The sequence below is a fragment of the Neophocaena asiaeorientalis genome, unplaced genomic scaffold (genome assembly GCF_003031525.2).
Source record: "Neophocaena asiaeorientalis asiaeorientalis breed wild unplaced genomic scaffold, Neophocaena_asiaeorientalis_V1.1 scaffold217, whole genome shotgun sequence".
Lineage (NCBI taxonomy): Eukaryota > Metazoa > Chordata > Mammalia > Artiodactyla > Phocoenidae > Neophocaena > Neophocaena asiaeorientalis.
Window position 1 is genome coordinate 2,519,825 of NW_020172293.1, and position 18,982 is coordinate 2,538,806.

Consider the following 18,982-nt stretch of genomic DNA (forward strand, 5'->3'; position numbering starts at 1 on the left):
TGCTTTGTATGCTATTGTCTGCTTTGCACCCCGAAAGCAGGTCTATAGCGCCTCAGTTTCTGGTCTAATGAAAATCCAAGTATGATACTTATTTGGTAATTAATTATATGCAAATAATGTAAAAAATTAAGCATATGTCCTCCACTCAGTAATGTGTCTTTTACTAAATGTTGTTTGAATTTTAAAGAAAGTATCTTTGAAGAGATGATGAAGAGATCTTTGTTTATTAACCATAGACAACAGTGCAGGAGGAAAACACAGTAGACTCCCAGCCAGTGCCAAACATAGATCATTTACTCACCAACATTGGAAGGACAGGCGTCTCCCCTGGAGATGTATCAGGTAACTCTTGCCTGGGCAGTATTGATCTCTAGGTTAAAAGCTAAATTCTTATAACATGAAAGAGCAAATCAATCATAAGTAACAATTCACTCTGATTTTTTTTCCTTTTCCTCTTCTTTTTTTCCCTTTCCACTAATAAAAATGATGTAATCTTCCTCTTCTGATCGATCTGAATTATCTTCCAGTGACTGTAATGCCGTTGGCAGTGCATGGAGTTGTAATGCTTGTCGGAAAGGAAATAGGAGGGAAAATGAGCATGCGAACCACTGTTTTGTGCTTTTTTTTTAATTCACAGTTTCCATGTAATAGTCATCACAAGGTAAAGCAGATACACGCTACTGAGTATGTGGTTGCTGTGATGGCAGAAAGTATGAGTAGTTCTTACTCTTGAGCTGGACGTTCTGTTGAAAAAGCAGCCAATTAAATACGTAAAATGCTCATGGGCCCCATTCCCAGAAATGCAGTATATCATCTTGTCACTACAGAGGTCACCGTAAAAGTCAATTTCTTTGACATTTTCTTCTGTCTTCTATTGCCACCCTCATGTTCGGTGAAGTATCAGTTCTAATAGGCTCTTTCGATGCAAATTTTCTCCTGCCAAACTGTTGCACTAACCTAGCATGTTTTACACCATGTTCTCCCTTTGTCTCTAGTTCTTGTTTTAGTCCTAAAGGGTTTTCTTTCCAGCACTTACTGACACAGGCAAATCTATACTGGTGTTGCACAGGCGAGATGGGAGGAGTCTATCACACGGTCATGTCGCTAGTGGATTCCGTGGTGTCCCTGATGGACAGCTGGAACTGTAGGAAGAAGGAGGACTGCTGTCCACACTGTAGCTGCCTTGTCTGCAGAAACCCCCGATTCCTGTAAATGCAAACCGAGTTGATCTGTGGTGTACATTTTCTCTTACGATTATTGTAAACAGATCACTACTACTTTCTTAAAGGTTTTTCTGCTGTTTCTTGTTATTTCTGAAGCAGACCGTGAGGAGAAATAGCATGGTATGGTCTACCAGTTCTTAAAGTCATAAAGCATTGAGCCATGTGTTGAAAGGGGCGTGGCATGGGGCTCAGCTCATTAATTCTGAAAATCCATTTCCCTGAAGTTGAAAGAGAAAATTTCCAAATTGGTGTTGTCCTGAAGAGTGCTAGCCCCTTCCTACCCTCTTTATACTTGTATAATCTGAGTTTTTTGCCAGACAGTAAAATGATGCTCTCCATTTTTCCATTTCCATAATAGCATTTGTTAATAAATAATTGGAAAACTGGTAGCAATTTAACTAGTCGAAAGGATCCCTGACTGCACAGATGTGAAACCGGGGTCCAAAGCACAGAGATCAGCATGATTTAACGTAACGTCAAAGTGACCTAGGAGCAGGGTTATCCTAATGCATCCTTACGCACACAGTATATGCTTCTAAAATTTAACATTGACAGTCTGACAAAAATCAACATAAATACACTGAGTCTGAGCATCTCAATTTGTAGCGAGGGCAGCCAACAATCCTAAACGTTCTACATTGTGTATCAGTTTCAGATACAGGATGTGGTACATAGTGCAATTCTTCAAAAGGTCTTCAAGCTGCTTTATTGCTAGATTTAATGCTTAGCACATTTAATAAACACTAGTGTTTCTGTTTTGTTTAGTACAGGGCTCCTTTGCCATCCCTATCATTGAGCTGATTCTGCCTACAATTCACAGCATCCTTTCATGGCGGTGGCTTTCTGTGGTGCAGCTTGCATCTTTGTGAGCTCTGACTATCCACTGTGTTCTATTGTTTTTGAGTTTTGCTTTCACATTTTGTTCTGTGCCTGTCTTTTCCATAAGTTTTGCATTGTTTGTTGAAAGCAGTAAAGAATCTGACCAATACTGACCGTGTTTTCTTTAACTTCTCACAGATTCAGCTACTAGTGACTCAACAAAATCTAAGGTAAATTTTTGTGTACAGTTTGGAATATTTTAGAGGGGAATTGCTTCGTGGCTGATTGGTATGACTGGTATGCAGACGCACCCCTGTCTGTGTCTGATGACAGACCAGCAGAGTCTTATAAAGGGAAAAATGAATGCTTAAAATAGAATATGATAGAGGAATACTGGATGGTGGGGTGGGGTGTTGGATTTATCTCCGTGTAGTTTAGCATAATTCAAAGAAGTAGGCCTTTACCCCCTCATTCTTAATGTGAAAATTTTCTAACATATGCAGAAGCAGAGAGAATAATATAATGAGCCCTTATTATCCACACTTAACAATTAACACATGGCCAAGTTTGTCTCATCTGCGCCCGCCCACTTTCCTCCTCTTCATGACTTTTGTTTTTTTTTGGTTTTTTTTTTGGCCTCGCAGCAGGTGGGATCTTAGTTCCCCTACCAGGGATGGGACCCGTGTCCCCTACAGTAGAAGCTCAGAGTCTTAACTACTGGACCACCAGGGAAGTCCCTCGGGACTATTTGGAAGCAAATCCCAAACATTTTATTTCATTCTGTAAACATTTCAGTAGTAATATAGACTTTATTATTATTATACATTTTTTATGAAAATATATATTCTTGCCTTCTTTTCAACAAGATCACTCATTTTGGGTTTTTTTGTTTGTTTGTTTTGTTTTTAATAAATTTATTTATTTATTTATGGCTGCACTGGGTCTTCGTTGCTGCTTGCAGGCTTTCTCTAGTTGCTGCGAGTGGGGGCTACTCTTCGTTGCGGTGCATGGGCTTCTCGTTGCGGTGGCTTCTCATTGCAGAGCACGGCCTCTAGGCACACGGGCCTCAGTAGTTGTGGCTCGCGGGCTCTAGAGCGCAGGCTCAGTAGTTGTGGCGCACGGGCTTAGTTGCACTGCGGCATGTGGGATCTTCCTGGACCAGGGCTCGAACCCGTGTTCCCCTGCATTGGCAGGCGGATTCTTAACCACCGCACTACCGGGGAAGTCCCTGATTTTGTTTTTATAATCAATTTTTGTTTACATAATTTGTGTTCTGTTGGGACCACCACCAAAGTACACTTTTTAGTAGTTTTTAAGACATTCAGTTCGAAAGTCCTTCATTAATTCAGTTTGTGCCAGCTTTGCTCCTCTGAGACTGTAGCAAGTAGAATTGTCAATAAATTTGTTCAGATGTTCTATTTGGAAATGAGACATACATATCATTACATATCATTTCTAAACATAATGGGATCACATATGACTGAATTAGAATTGAATTTCTTGCAGAAAGTATCATAAAATATTGAATGATCTATCATTTGCTATCACTTATATTGTGATTTTTACCATCTTTTTACCCCAACTTTTCATTTTGAAAAATTGTAAGCCTACAAAAAAGTTATTGGAATAATAGCACCCAAACCTTTTGCCCTAGATTTATCAGTTGGTAAATCTTGATATATATGTAATTTTTTTTTTCTGAGTCCTTTGAGAGTTAACTTATAGACATGATAACACTTTGCCCCTAAACGCTTCAGTGTGCATCTCCGAAGAGCAAGGGGATTCTTCTATGTAATGACAGCATAATTATTGTATTCTGGTAGTTCACATGAGTACAATACATTATTATTTCTAATGTACAGTTTTTACACAAATTTCGCCAGTTGTCCCAATAATGTGTGTTGTTTTTTCTTTTCCTGTATATAGGATGCAATCAAGGATCGCCCCTTGCGTTATGTTGTTATGTCTCCTTAGACTTCTTTACTTTGGAACAGTTTCCCATCTCTTTTGGCCAGAATATAAGATTTTAGATTTAGATTTTTCGGCTTTAGATTTCATACCTGTTTGAAATTCCCTCCTTTCCTCTTACTAGATGCATATTTCTTAACCTGTGGTTACAGCAGTCTCTTCATCTTAATTAAATTATGGTGGTGTTTGTATTATACCTATAATATGATGGATGTCCAAATGATACAATCCTTTGTAACAATTATTTTCAGTTGTAAAATAATATAGTCATTTGCTCCAACACATAGTGATCACAGAAACATCGAATTTTAAAGGGAACCACTGGGAATCTTAAAGATAGTATAATCGAATTTCTTCTCACTTAAATCAACAATGAAGTTGAGGTGTTTAAAAGTGAATCACTTGCTCAGTGTCATACACAGCAAGCTAGGGAAGGAACACCAGGTCTTCTAATTCAGAGCTCAGTCACAGCCATCATCCCCTACGGTCTTCAACAGAATGTGTTAAATGTGAATAACCCTTAGAAAGGTCCTGTATAATTATAAAATCCTTTATAACTTATAAAAACAAAGTTCCATCAATCTGCGATTTCATTTTGGTGAGTCCTTTCTGATACAAAAGCCTGAATTTTTACTGTAATTTTCAAGACTTCAGTATAGTAGTTCCAGCTTGTCTAAGATTTTTATGACAACAGAGAAACTATCACTCAGTTTCTGTTACTCTGCATACTTCCTGCCTGCCTGCTTGACTTAAATGGCGCGTGTTACACCAGCTAGTGTTTATTGACACCGCCCCCTCCCCGACCCGAATTTACTTAGCCTGTAGGTACATTATGAACACTTAAACAGTCATCATCAAGAACCTATTAGGCGTAGCTGACAAAGCCAATTGGTCGCACTGCCACTTTCTCAATACAGGGCACTGCAGTGTTTCTATGGTAAGGATTTCAGGTCTTTAATTGACCTGATGTCTTTTGAACCTCATGATTTGGTTGTTACTTGAGATCAGTGAAGACAGTGCCAACTTGATTTACCTAAGGCCAGTTTCTGCAGATCGAGCCTGCCTGAACTAATGAGAACCCAGGAGCCTCCCTTATCTTAATCAGCTTATCTGATACAGTATCTGTATCATGTGATAGCTGTAATTGGAAGATTGAAGTCAGTCATAAAATTTTAACCAATGTCAGAATATTATATTCTACTCAGTCAGAATATTGACTCTTTATGAGACCCGTGTTCCAGAGGAAGGAACCTGAGGACCCTCTGAGGGTAGCAGAAGCAGGGACGGTCTGTAGATGGAGGGAAGTCAAGAAGAATAGGAGTGCGAGAGGGCCCCAAGCACAGAAGGTGTCCCTGAAAGACAGGTGTATGTCAGCTGTGACATGGCAGATAAATACCACCAGGCAAGAAATGGGACAGGTTAAATAAAAATAAGAAGTTGTCTTAGGTACAAGTTAAAAGGGGCTGTAAAAACTACACCCTGTTATTACTTAGCTTTAGTGGTTAAGAAATACTTGGGGGAGGGGGAGGGAAGGAGTGGGGGTTTGGGATGAGCAGATGCAAACGATTCAATGTTATATAGAGGATGGCTAAACAACAAGGTCCTGCTGTACAGCACAGGGAACTATATTCAATCTCTTGTGCTAAACCATCATGGAAAAGAATGTGAAAAAAAGGAACGTCTATATGTGTATAACCGAGTCACTTTGCTGTACAGCACAGATGGGCACAGCATTGTAAATCAACTATATTTCAGTTAAAAAATAAAATAAAAAATAATCACCAAAGCAATGGAAATCACACACACACACAAAAAAACACAAAAGAAATATTGGTGCGGGGCGGGGGAACCTTTTCAGAAAGTGAACTCAATAACGTTCTTATGTTCAAAGTCTCGTGTCTCTGCTCCCCAGGGTTCTTGGGGATCCGGAAAAGATCAGTATAGCAGGGACCTGCTTGTGTCGTCCATCTTCGCGGCCGCCAGTCGCAAGAGGAAGAAACCAAAAGAAAAAGCACAGCCCAGCAGCTCGGAAGACGAACTGGACAATGTGTTTTTTAAGAAAGAAAACGCAGAGCAGGGTCACAACGATATTAAAGAAGAGTCCAAAAAAGAGAGCGAGACACCGGGCAGGAAACAAAGGACCGTGGCTTGCAAAGAAAATCACGCGAAGAAGGATGGCAGCGTGGCCAGAGCTGATCAGCGAGCCCTGCGGGGGGAGAGCGCGGAGCCCCCGGCCCCCCAGGGCGCCAAGCAGAGCAGGTCGCCCACCCCGAGCTGTCGCCTGGCCATCCTGAAAGAGGGCCCCAGAGCCCTCGCGGCCCAGAAGGCCTCCCACCCGGACGAGACGGGGCCCGATTCCGGCGCTCTGGTGAGGTTTTCCACCAAGAAATCCACCAGCCCCGAACCCAGAGTCGGCGAGTTTCTGGTCAGTGTCGGCACCATCACCGTCGACTGCTCGGCGACGTCGCCCGCCCCCTCCGTGACCGGCCTCGACTCCAGCCGGCTGAGCCCCGAAGTACAGTCGGTGGCTGAGAGCAGGGGGGACGACGCCGACGACGAGAGGAGCGAGCTGGTCAGCGAGGGGCGGCCGGTGGAGACGGACAGCGAGAGCGACTTCCCCGTCTTCCCCGCTGCGCTGGCCTCCGAGAGGCTCCTCCGTGGAAAACTGCACGAGGCCACGAAGATGAGCCGGCGGGACTCCGAAGGCAGTGAAGTCAGCTGTACGGAGGGGAGTTTAACACCGAGTTTAGAGAGTCGGAGACAGCTCTTCAGTTCCCATAAACTGATTGAGTGTGACACTCTGTCCAGGAAAAAATCCGCCAGATTCAAGTCAGACAGCGCGACTCTAGGAGATGCCAAGAATGAGAAAGAAGCCCCTTCCATCACGAAAGTGTTCGAGGTGATGAAAAAAGGAAAATCAACGGGGAGTTTACTGACACCACCAGCCAGAAGCGAATCCGAGAAACAGGAACCCACCTGGAAAACGAAAATAGCTGATCGGTTAAAACTGAGGCCCAAAGCACCGGCAGATGACATGTTTGGAGTAGGAAATCAAAAAACCAACGACGATCCTGCCAAAAGGAAAAACATCAAACGCAGACACACGCTGGGAGGGCACAGGGATGCTACTGAAATCAGTGTTTTGAATTTCTGGAAAGCGCAGGAGCAGAGTGGGGACAGAGAATCCGAGCTTTCAGCCGTCACACGGTTGAAGCCCAAATGCTCAGCCCAGGACCTGTCCATCTCAGACTGGCTGGCCAGGGAGCGGCTACGCACCAGTACGGCTGACCTGAGCAGAGGGGACGCGGGGGACCCCCAGCCCCAGAGCCTGAGCCCGTTAGAGATACCCACCACGGAGCCGGCCCTGTCTTCTCAGTCCGATGCAGACAGTTCTCCCAGCACCTTGGCTTCAACTAGTAGGCCCCCTCTTTCCACACCACCCCAGCCACCTGACCAAATCAATGGAGAAAGCTTCCAGAACACGAGCCAAAACGCCAGCTCTGCAGCGACGGCCCAACCTCATCAACTGTCCGAAACCCCAGGCAACAAAGCCCAGTCCCATCCCTGTCTTTAAACTGGGGGCACGTCCACTCCAGCGAATAAAAGCTACTGTTCCACGTTCCATAACTCTGTAAATATTTTCTTGTACCAGAGTTGTTATTATGCAGCCTTCATTTGGGCTGGTTTCATCACTTTGCACCGTGAACTAGCTTTACAGTGCATTTTACTACAGCCAGAAGAACATATATATGTATTTAAAAATATATTGGATAGTTGTATACAAACGAGCAAGGTTATTTGTTGCGACTCACCACATAGTGCATACACCCGACATTACTGAAGAAAATAGCTGGCATTAGTATGCAGCAAATGTGTTCTTTTGGTTTCATCACTAACAAAAGTGCCTCATCATAAAAATACATTTGGTTTTTAGGGTGCCATATTGTTAAAATTAGATAACTTACACTGAGTAAACAGACGCGTTTTATTGGTAACAAATTTCATCACATTTACCAGTTTTAACACAGGTAGATACAGAACTTCCATTCTCTAGTCATTCCAGGTGGATCTCTGAGTTTTCTATTCAAACTTTTAATACAGTTTTTGAGTTTTGTGTGACTTGAATTTTTAATCTTTCTGTAAAATACGTAACTTAAATGAACATATTATATGTGTATCTTTTCTTCAGATACCAGATTTGATATAAATGTTGTAACATAGGTGTGTAGATAGTGACCTGGATGGAACTGGCTTCTTTATGGAGAAGAATATAATTCTGCATGAGGACTTAATGGATCCAAACCTGTGTCATGCCTGTGTGCGTACCCAATTAAACACTGGAAATAAAAACTGTTTTGGTGAACTTCGCATGGCTTGAAACTTATTCTAATATATATATTTAAATGCCATCCATTTATAACTGCCTTAATTGGTTCTGACATTTATTTATTTATGTACTTATTTAATTTTTTGCTGCGGTGTGGCACGCAGGATCTTGGTTCCCTGACCAGGGATTGAACCTGTGCCCCCTGCGGTGGAAGCGCGGAGTCCTCACCACTGGACGGCCAGGGAAGTCCCTGGTTCTGACTTTTTAAAATTTACCTACCCTAGGGCTTCCCTGGTGGCGCAGTGGTTGAGAGTCCGCCTGCCGACGCAGGAGACGCGGGTTCGTGCCCCGGTCCGGGAAGATCCCACGTGCCGCGGAGCGGCTGGGCCCGTGAGCCGTGGCCGCTGAGCCTGCGCGTCCGGAGCCTGTGCTCCGCAACGGGAGAGGCCACGACAGTGAGAGGCCCGCGTACCGCAAAAAAAAAAAAAATTTACCTACTCTATACACTACCCCTCTCTTTTTGGCCGTGTTTGGCAGGGATCTCTTGTAAATGTTTCCGTTGGCCTAACTTCACTCGTATACACAGATAATATTTAACTTTTTTAGCTGAAGTCATATATGCTGTTTACCGTTTTCTGGAGATTATGAGTGAAGGGAACATGCATTTGGAAGTCAAACCAACTCTGTACTTCCTAGATACATAAACTTGGACAAATTATTTAACGTCTCTTAATTTATTCCCTTTGTATCAACGATGACGATAATAGTATCTGCTATAAGGGTTATTAGATTTAAATGAGATACTCTTCCAAATATAGTGCCTGCCACACATTACTTGCAAAATGTATATCAAAGATACTCTTAGAAATAATGGGTACTTAAAAGATTGTTAAATTAAAAAAATCTGTCCAGTTTTAAATAAATTTCACGTCTCATTTCTAAACGTTCTGTTTAGTTGTTTCAAAACAGCGTAGTCAATTTTGAGATCCCTTTTGTGTGCATCACATTTTAAGCCTTCTTTTATGTCTATAAAATATTAAACCCATTGATGTTAGCATGAATTCTAGAACCAGACTGCCTGACTTCAAATCTAGGCTCTGCCATTTACAAACTGGATGAGTTTGATTGCTACGTAACTTCTCTGTGCCTTTCCTCACGCGTGGAATGTAGAAAAGGCACAGAGAAGTCTCATAGTTACTGTTATATGTGTTTGCTGTTATTGTTACATTTTAGGTCTGATGCTTGCCATAGCTTCAGTTTTATCAGGTCTGTTTCTTTCATCTTTAACCTCTAATTCTTTAATCTGGTATTTCTACTGACCCTCGCCTATGGTGATTCTGTTTTCTCATATATTTATAGTGTTGACTCATACAAGTCAGAATAAGAGATTTATAATTTTATCATTATAGTTACTGTTATATGTGTTTGCTGTTATTGTTACATTTTAGGTCTGATGCTTGCCATAGCTTCAGTTTTATCAGGTCTGTTTCTTTCATCTTTAACCTCTAATTCTTTAATCTGGTATTTCTACTGACCCTCGCCTACGGTGATTCTGTTTTCTCATATATTTATAGTGTTGACTCATACAAGTCAGAATAAGAGATTTATAATTTTATCATTATCATCTTTGTGCCAAAAAAGTATACCTCGGTCGCAGTGTACATAGTTCAATGTACCCAAATGATAATTTTCCCTTTTTCTATTTTTGAGAATACCGGAAGGTTGCTTTTTGAAGAGAAAGTGAGAGGAAGAATCAAGCATCTTCATGCCACCTCCTCTGTGGCTTTGAAAGTCAACGTAAAATTCCTAGTAGCTCATAGAGTCACACAAGAACCTCTGGAGAGTTTTCTTAGAGGAGCCCTTAAGATTCAGAGAATAATGTCTCTAGCTTCCTAATGAATGAGACACAAAAGCAGAAATATGACTTTGTTCTTTTTTAAGTGACCACTGTATTATATTTCTAGATAGATACCATTTTAAAACTACAAAATGGACAGTTTATTCTATTTTAATTAATTTATTATTTTTGGCTGCATCGGGTCTTCGTTGCTGTGCACAGGCTTTCTCTAGTTGTGGCGAGCGGGGGCTTCTCATTGCAGTGGCTTCTCTTGTGGAGCACGGGCTCTAGGGCGCGCGGGCTCAGTAGTGTGGCTCATGGACTCTAGAGCACAGGCTCAGTAGTTGTGGCTTAGTTGCTCTGTGGCATGTGGGATCTTCCCAGACCAGGGCTGGAATCCATGTCTCCTGCATTGGCAGGCGGATTCTTAACCACTGCGCCACCAGGGAAGCCCTGATACCATTTTAAATATTAGGAAACAGTAATCTTCCCATTCCTCCAGCCCCTTGGAATAGACATCATGCAAACGAAGCTCTTAAATCATAAAATTATAGCTTAAGCATTCAAACTTCCTTCCTTGGGTTCCTCATCCTGCTAAGAAGGGTCCGCGGACTCAAGGACCTCGGGCCCACCTCCCCCCGTGTCTCTCCACACGGGCTTTTCACAAGCGCGCCCTCCAGCTGTGGCTCCTGATCGCTTCGTCCAGCCTGCCCCTTACCTAATTATTTTCATCTCATGCTGTCTTAGTGGATGGAGTGCTTGCCTGTGGCCATAATAAGAAAAGTGTTCACAGTGAACAAAAAGAGATGTCACGTAAGAATCCAGATTCTCTTAAAACTGGAAGATCCGGCAGCTCTGGTTCCTCTAGACCCACATTCCCACAGAAACTGGGTAGCTGCCACTCCTTACAGCTTTCTGGCTCCCCCAGGCCCCCCACCCCTGCCTCCACCAGCCTGGGGCCACCGCACAGAGCACCGCAGTCTCTGCTTTAAGCCCTAAATTACCACCCTGATGCCTAGAGTGGATAAGTCGTCCTTGATGAAAGAAAGTACAACTGTGGCCTCTCGCCAGCCCCAATCCCAGTGTCTAAAATCAGGAGTAAGAAAGAACAGAAAAGGACAGCCGAGAAGGGAATTCCTCGACAGGGATGTTTCCTCAGCGCCTCCACCACTGCATGTGTGATGACAGCGGCTCACACGAGGTGCAGCGACTGCCAGGCACCCGGTGTTCTAAGTGTTTTCTAGGCAACAACACTGACTGCACAGATGGACCGTGCAACAGATGTGGTGCAGAGTCCTGCTTCTTCACCAGTGTAAAGATCACACTTCTCAGCCTCTCTCCCAGCCAGGTGTGGCCATGTGCCCACCAGCTAAAAGGAGTGGTTTATGCAACTTCCAGCAAGTGTCCTTAAAGGGAGGGGCATGTGGTTCTCCCTGCTTTCCTCTTTTCACCAATGGATCCTGGAGCATCTGCAGCCCTTTTGAACCATGAGGTAACCGGGAACAGGAGAGAGCCTCGAGGGGGAGCCTACACATCTGACCCCGTGGACTGCCTGCCACACCAGCTGTGGACCCCACCGCTAGGTGGCCTGGGCATGACAGAGGGATAGATTTCTCTCTGGTTTAGGCCATTATTATTTGGGGTTTTCTGTCATGCGTAGCTGAACCTAGTCCTAGATGTTCCAGAAGTATAATATCCTATGATATCCCTCTCTTCCAGATGAGGAAACAGAGGCAGAGAGTTTCAGCCACTGGACCAAGATTTTGCAGCTAAGAATGCCAAATGGTTTTCCACCCAGGTCAGATGTACCACGTGTGGTCCCATACCTAGCAGTGGCATTAGGATTCATTAAATTGACTCCAGTGGTTCCAGTTTTTGTTTTAGTAAGGCAGAATTTTAGAACTTAGAGATTTCGCTCTCTTTATAATATGCTAAGAACACAAAAGTAAAAACATAGGGTTAGTATTATGTATCTGAATAAAACCTACTAGTCACTTGAGGATTTTAGACTGATCAGAGGTTTTTCTAAAATGAGAGAATTTACTTCAGGAGGTGTATCCGGAAGAAATAGGGGACATCAGAACACGACTTTCGATGGTTTAAGCACTTTTAATTTCTCTTACATATATAACTTAAACTTGCTTTTAGTTACTAACTCTGGGCCATTTCCATAAGCAATCTCAGTTTCCCGTAGGAAAGCCAAGTTCTGAGAAACAAAACTCCCGCAAGAAAAAAGCTTTGATTTGTTTAAATATTTTTATTTTCTGGGAACAAAAATCATTTCTTAGATAAAATATATATTTTCAATTTTTCAAACCGAGCCATACCACCAACCTCAATTCCCATTTGAAATCCAAACAATAGCTTGGTACATGCAATTTCTTTTCTCAAAAACGAAACAGAACATACCAGCTCTGTACGGACTGGAACTGAGCCCTGGGCGTGCGTTCCGTTGCCACATTCTAGGGCAGCTCCTCTTATTCTCTCATGGACAGCAAACCCTCTGGCTCTGCAGACGTCACCTGCAATCTTCCTTGACTCAACCTCTCTTGTCTCTTTGGTGCCTCTCAACTTTTGGAAGTTGCCTACTATCATCAGTGCCACTCTTCCTGACTTCAGAGACACAATCACCCCCATCACATCACCCCAGAGTTCCTGTCCCCTCAGTCACCTCCCTCCTCCCCCTTATCCCTGGAATAGGCCATCTCCCCTCAGGTGCCATTTTCCAGCCCTGGTTCCCACTGGGAAAGATGTGAGGAAAGGTCTTGGGAGAGGTAAGCGGATGGGGTCACCTACTCAAAGCAACACCCTGTCTTTTCTCATTCCGAGGCAGGAAGACAGTGTGGCAGAAAGCCACTTCCATGCCCTGGTCCAGCGACTGGCGCCCTCGTGAGGGGAGGGCAGCCTGAGCTCCAGGGGGGCCTGGAGCTGACCTGTGTCACCTGTGGGCATGGCTGTCAGCCAGGCTGCAGGCCACACGGGTCTTCACTTGAAGGGACTGTGCTCTTCTTCCCAGAACTGGCAGCTTTCACACTGCAGGGGCAACCAGAAGTGGGTGGCGTCCTCTTTGGAAGCAGCTAGGGCAGGACAGTTGTGCCCTGACCGAGAAGCGGGTGGTTAGAGCCCAGGGTGGTAGGTGGACCGTGTGGCTGCCCCCATCATACTGGTTCCTTGAAAAAGCTGGGGAAGTGTCACGATATTTGCCGGGAGGTCAGTCCTTCCTTAGGCTTTGGTGTGACTGAACCTGACACAGTAATTGAGCTAATTTTTCAAAACTTTGGTCTCCAGTTAAAAAAAAAAAAGTCAGTTCTTCTCAGTACCGCCATCTTCCCAGAAGCATCTGGTATTGCTATGGCAACAGAATGCAGGCCGCGCGTGCTTGGCCGCATAAGCAATGGCTAATGCTGATGGAATTCAGATTTCCCTCTTGTGAATGTCATCCGTGGGCGAGCAGTATGCTTTAGTTTTGCGGAAGGCAGAGGTGGATGGAAGGGGCAAGAGAAGTGAGACTCTGGGCCGAGTGGAAACACACAGACCCACACCTCCAGTTAGGACAAGATGGAGTCACTTCTTCGTGATCTGTCCCCTTAGCTTCTGCGCGGGCACCATGCACGCTCACGGGCCCTTCCCACCTCTGAGCCTCTGCTTCCCTCTCATCTCTCTCCACATCTCTTCCAAAATGCTCTTCCAGGTGCAAATCGCGTCCCTTTTCTGCTTAAAATCCACTCATTCTTCCCTTTCGCCCACTAGGAAAAGCACTGCCTTTGTGGCTTTGCGTGCAAGGCCTTTCTGATTTTGGCTGCAACCTACATCGCCTCTGTTCCTTCCCTCAGGCACCAGCCCAGCTGAACAGCGGGTGTCCGGGCCCGGCTTCCCCGGGTGGGTCCTGCCTCTCCAGCTCCATGGAGCTGCCCCCAGGTCCTCAGCCCTTTCCTCCTCGCCGAGCTTCCAGCTGATCCTCTTCTCCAGCAAATTCCCGGCCGGTGGGCTTTCCACGCCCCACAGTTAACGACTCAGCGCGCCCAGCTGCGCCCACTCGGGCTGGGCTGCGGAGAGCGGGCTCTGCAGCCTGGGACGACCCCCGGCTCCTCCCTCCCAAGCCCTGCGTGTGACGCCGACGTAGCTTAAAACCAGCACGGAAGGGCCAAAGTTAGAAAAGGCTAAATGGTGGTGGCAAAGAAGAGGGAGCGGGGAGTGTGAAGGCCAGAGGAAGGAGGCCTGGTGCCTCGGGGAAGCGGAGGCCCTCTTCCTTCTTCCCCACTGGGGGCCACAATGGCACGGTCAGCTGCCCGTGAAGGGGCTGCCCCGAAAAGGAGTGGTTTGGGGCTGGAAAGTAGGATACAGCCCACTCCCTTCCTGGCATCTTCCCACAGCCGAGAACCGGATCCGTCCAAGCGAGACGCCATGCTCCCTGGGCCCTCCGCTGTGAAGAGACTGGAAGGCCGTCCCAGGTGAGTGTTGACAAGCCTTGTCACTGTTGATTCTGGGGGCCTGTCCTGTGGGTTGTAGGGTGGTCGGCAGCACCCTGGCGCCCACCCACTAGACGCCAGTGGCACCCCCCCCAAGACCCACCGTGGTGAGACCCCAAAATTGTCTCCAGACATTCCCAGCTGTCTCCTGGGGGCAAATCCCCTCTGGTTGGGAACCCGGGAGACGGAGTTATTGGTCGCCGGGAGATGGGGGATCCTCTCTGCTGGCGGGGGGAGGGGGAGTCAACGGAGGGAGCGGGAACTCAGCGCATACGCAGTGAGAACGCCTCCCCCCAGCCCCACCCCGACTCCGAGTAATCGGGCCTCCAGGTGTGCTGACACCCGAGAGCCTGGACGAGGGAGGTGCTGGCAGCGGCACTTCAAAAAGACGCCAGGGCAGAATTTCTCCTTTTTTGGGAGCACATGGCCTTTTGTTGCAGATGAAAATTCCACGCACCTCCCGCGCCATCCTGATAGGGCTCTGGGGCACAGTAAGGGTTTCCCACCAGCTAAGAGCTACTGAAAGACAGAGGTAATATCTTTGCCTTCCTTGCATTCAAGCACAAGCGTGTGCAGAGCAGGTTGGAGATGTTGGTAGGAGCTGCATAGCAGAGCCCCGTGGCCCCCGGTAAAGGGTTTGTGTTTTATTTAATGCACCTGGAATGATCTGTTGACTGTAACAGGTGGAAATGCAACAGGGATACATGTAAATTCGTCCTTGGGTACAAAGTATCAATTGCACAATCTAGAACGGGGCTGCGTGGCTTGGCATTTGCACACGTTTGTCTTCTGCTGACACCCGAGAATGAACTGTGAGGTCCTGTTGCTCAGAATCTAATGCAGTCCTGGGGAGCTCGAATAGAAACCGGATCTTCAGGCTAAGAGCGGGAACCCTCTCACTAGGCTCTGCATGGAGCCTTTTGTTCAGATTTCAATTAAAATACGCCGTCACCTGCTCGCTGACTACCTTTTCTGGGTCGAACCACTGTTCTGGTGAGCACACCTGAGTCAGGCCCTCGGTTTCCCCGGCTTCCTTCCTCACCCACGTGTCAGCTTCTGGCTCCTTCATCCCCGCTGTGCGCAGCACAACTGCTTCCAGAAGTCCCACAGCTAAAAATGAAAGGGCAGCAAGTTCATGGTGAGCAGAGGTGGGAGACAGGCCTGCCTTGCACAGATTCACACCCCCGCTGGTGGGATTTGAGTTCCCAGGGGATTCCATACCTCGGTTCTTAGTTCTGGTAACCGACAAATACTACAGACGGGATGGCTTACACGGCAGACATTTATTTCCTCACAGTTCTAGAGGCTGGAAGTTGGAGATCAGGGTGGTTGGATTCTGGTGAAGGCTCTCCTCCTGGCTTGCAGATGGCCATCTTCTCAGGTGTCTTTTTTTTTTTTTTTTTTTTTTTTTTTACTCAGCGGCCACGGCTCACGGGCCCAGCCGCTCCGCGGCATATGGGATCCTCCCGGACCGGGGCACAAACCTGTGTCCCCTGCATCGGCAGGCGGACTCTCAACCACTGCGCCACCAGGGAAGCCCAGGTGTCTTTTTTAAAATTGGGATATAGTTGTTTTAAAGTGTTGTGTTAGTTTCTACTGTACAGCGAAGTGAAGTAGATAGAGTTCCCTGTGCTATACAGCAGGTTCTCAGTTATCTATTTTATACATATTAGTGTATATATGTCAATCCCAATCTCCCCATTCATCCCACCCCACCCCCTTTTCCCTCTTGGTGTCCATACGTTTGTTCTCTACACCTGTGTCTCTATTTCTGCCTTGCAAACAGGTTCATCTGTACCACTTATCTAGATTCCACCTGTATGCGTTAATATACGATATTTGTTTTTCTGTTTCTGACTTCACTCTCTATGACAGGCTCTAGGTCCATCCACGTCTCTACAAATGACCCAGTTTCATTGCTTTTTATGGCTGAGTAATATTCCATTGTATATATGTACCACATCTTCTTTATCCATTCATCTGTTGATGGGCATTTAGGTTGCTTCCATGACCTGGCTATTGTAAATAGTACTGCAATGAACATTGGGGTGCATGTGTCTTACGGTTTTCTCAGGGTATATGCCCAGTAGTGGGATTGCTGGGTCTCACGGTAGTTCTATTTGTAGTTTTTTAAGGAACCTCCATACTGTTCTCCATAGTGGCTGTATCAATTTACATTCCCACCAACAGTGCAGGCGGGTTCCCTTTTCTCCACACCCTCTCCAGCATTTATTGTTTGTAGATTTTGTGATGCTGGCCATTCTGACTGTTGTGAGGTGATATACCTCATTGTAGTTTTGATTTGCATTTCTCTAATAATTAGTGATGTTGAGCATCTTTTCATGTGTTTGTTGGTCACCTGAATGTCTTCTTTGGAGAAATGTCTATTTAGGTCTTCCACCCATTTTTTGATTGGGTTTTGTTTTTTTGATATTGAGCTGCATGAGCTGCTTGCATATTTTGGAGATTAATCCTTTGTCCGTTGATTCGTTTGCAAATATTTTCTCCCACTCTGAGGGTTGTCTTTTCATCTTGTTTATGGTTTCCTTTGCTGTGCAAAAGCTTTTAAGTGTCATTAGGTCCCATTTGTTTATTTTTATTTCTATTACTCTAGAAGGTGGGTCAAAAAAGATCTTGGTGTGATTTATGTCAAAGAGTGTCCTCTAGGAGTTTTATAGTGTCCGGTCTTACATTTAGGTCTTTAATCCATTTTGAGTTTATTTTTGTGTATGGTGTTAGAGAGTATTCTAATTTCAATTCTTTTTTTTACCACTGCGCCACCAGGGAAGCCCCTCTAATTTCAATTCTTTTACATGTAGCTGTCCAGTTTTCCCAGCACCACTTATTGAAGACACTGTCTTTACTCCATTGTGTGTTCTTGCCTCCTTTGTCATAGATGAGATGTCCATAGGTGTACGAGTTTATCTCTGGGCTTTCTATCCGATTCCATTGTTCTATATTTCTGTTTTTGTGCCAGTACCATACCGTCTTGATTACTGTAGCTTTACAGTGTAGTCTGAGGTCAGGGAGCCTGATTCCTCCAGCTCCATTTTTTTCCCCTCACAATTGCTTTGGCTATTCGGGGTCTTTTGTATTTCCATACAAATTGTGACTTTTTTTCTAGTTCTGTGAAAAATGCCACTGGTAGTTTGATAGGGATTCCATTGAATCTGTAGAGTGGCTTGGATAGTATAGTCATTTTAAGAATATGGATTCTTCCAATCCAAGAACATGGTATATCTCTCCATCTGTTTCTGTCATCTTTGATTTCTTTCATCAGTGTCTTATAGTTTTCTGAGTACAGGTCTTTTACCTCCTTGGGTAGGTTTATTCCTAGGTATTCTATTCTTTTTGTTGCAGTGGTGAATATGATTGTTTCCTTAATTTCTCTTTCTGATCTTTTGTTGTTAGTTTATAGGAATGCAAGAGATTTCTGTGCATTAATTTTGTATCCTGCAACTATACCAAATTCATTGATTAGCTCTTGTAAGTTTTCTGGTGGCACCTTTAGGATTTTCTATGTACAGTATCATGTCATCTGCAGACAGCAACAGTTTTACTTCTTCTTTTCCAATTTGTATTCCTTTTATAAATCAGATTTCTTCTCTGATTACTGTGGCTAGGACTTCCAAAACTATGTTGAAGAAGAGTGGCAAGAGTGGACATCCTTGTCTTGCTCCTGATGATCTTAGAGGAAATGCTTTCAGTCTTTCACCATTGAGAATGATGTTTGCTGTGGGTTTGTCATATATGGCCTTTATTATGTTGAGGTAGGTTGCCTCTATGTCCACTTTCTGGAGAGTTTTTATCATAAATGGTTTTGAATTTTGTCAAAAGCTTTTTCTGAATCTATTGAGATTTGATTTGCAGATACTGAAAAATTCTTGCATCCCTGAATTCCTCTGTCAAGTGGGACAAATTCCACTTGATCGTGGTGTATGAACCTTTTAATGCATTGTTGTATTTGGTTTGCTAGTATTCTGTTGAGGATTTTTGTGTCTATATTCATCAGTGACATTGGTTTGTAATTTTCTTTTTTTGTGATATCTTTGTCTGGTTTTGGTGTCAGGGTGATTGTGGTCTCATAGAATGAGTTTGGGAGTGATCCTTCCTCTGCAATTTTTAAAAATTAATTAATTAATTTTTGGCTGCACTGGGTCTTTGTTGCTGCACACAGACTTTTCTCTAGTTGTGGCGAGCAGGGGCTACTCTTCATTGCAGTGCACGGGCTTCAGTAGTTGTGGCACATGGGCTCAGTAGTTGTGGCGCACAGGCTTAGTTGCTCCGCAGCATGTGGTATCTTCCCAGACCAGGGCTCAAACCCATATCTCCTGCATTG

General features: G+C 44.8%; 1 protein-coding gene across 4 annotated transcripts in view; it reads left to right on the top strand.

Moving 5' to 3' along the window:
- Positions 1–8,373, top strand: part of ARHGAP21 (Rho GTPase activating protein 21) — a 134,727-nt gene extending 126,354 nt beyond the window's left edge. For all 4 annotated transcript variants that reach the window (XM_024765678.1, XM_024765686.1, XM_024765695.1 and 1 more), the window contains 3 exons: positions 237–342; positions 2,241–2,272; positions 5,923–8,373. In XM_024765678.1, coding sequence (XP_024621446.1) covers positions 237–342; positions 2,241–2,272; positions 5,923–7,584 — 1,800 coding nt within the window. In that variant the 3' untranslated portion in view covers positions 7,585–8,373. The remainder of the gene's footprint in view (positions 1–236; positions 343–2,240; positions 2,273–5,922) is intronic.
- Positions 8,374–18,982: the final 10,609 nt, after the last annotated feature.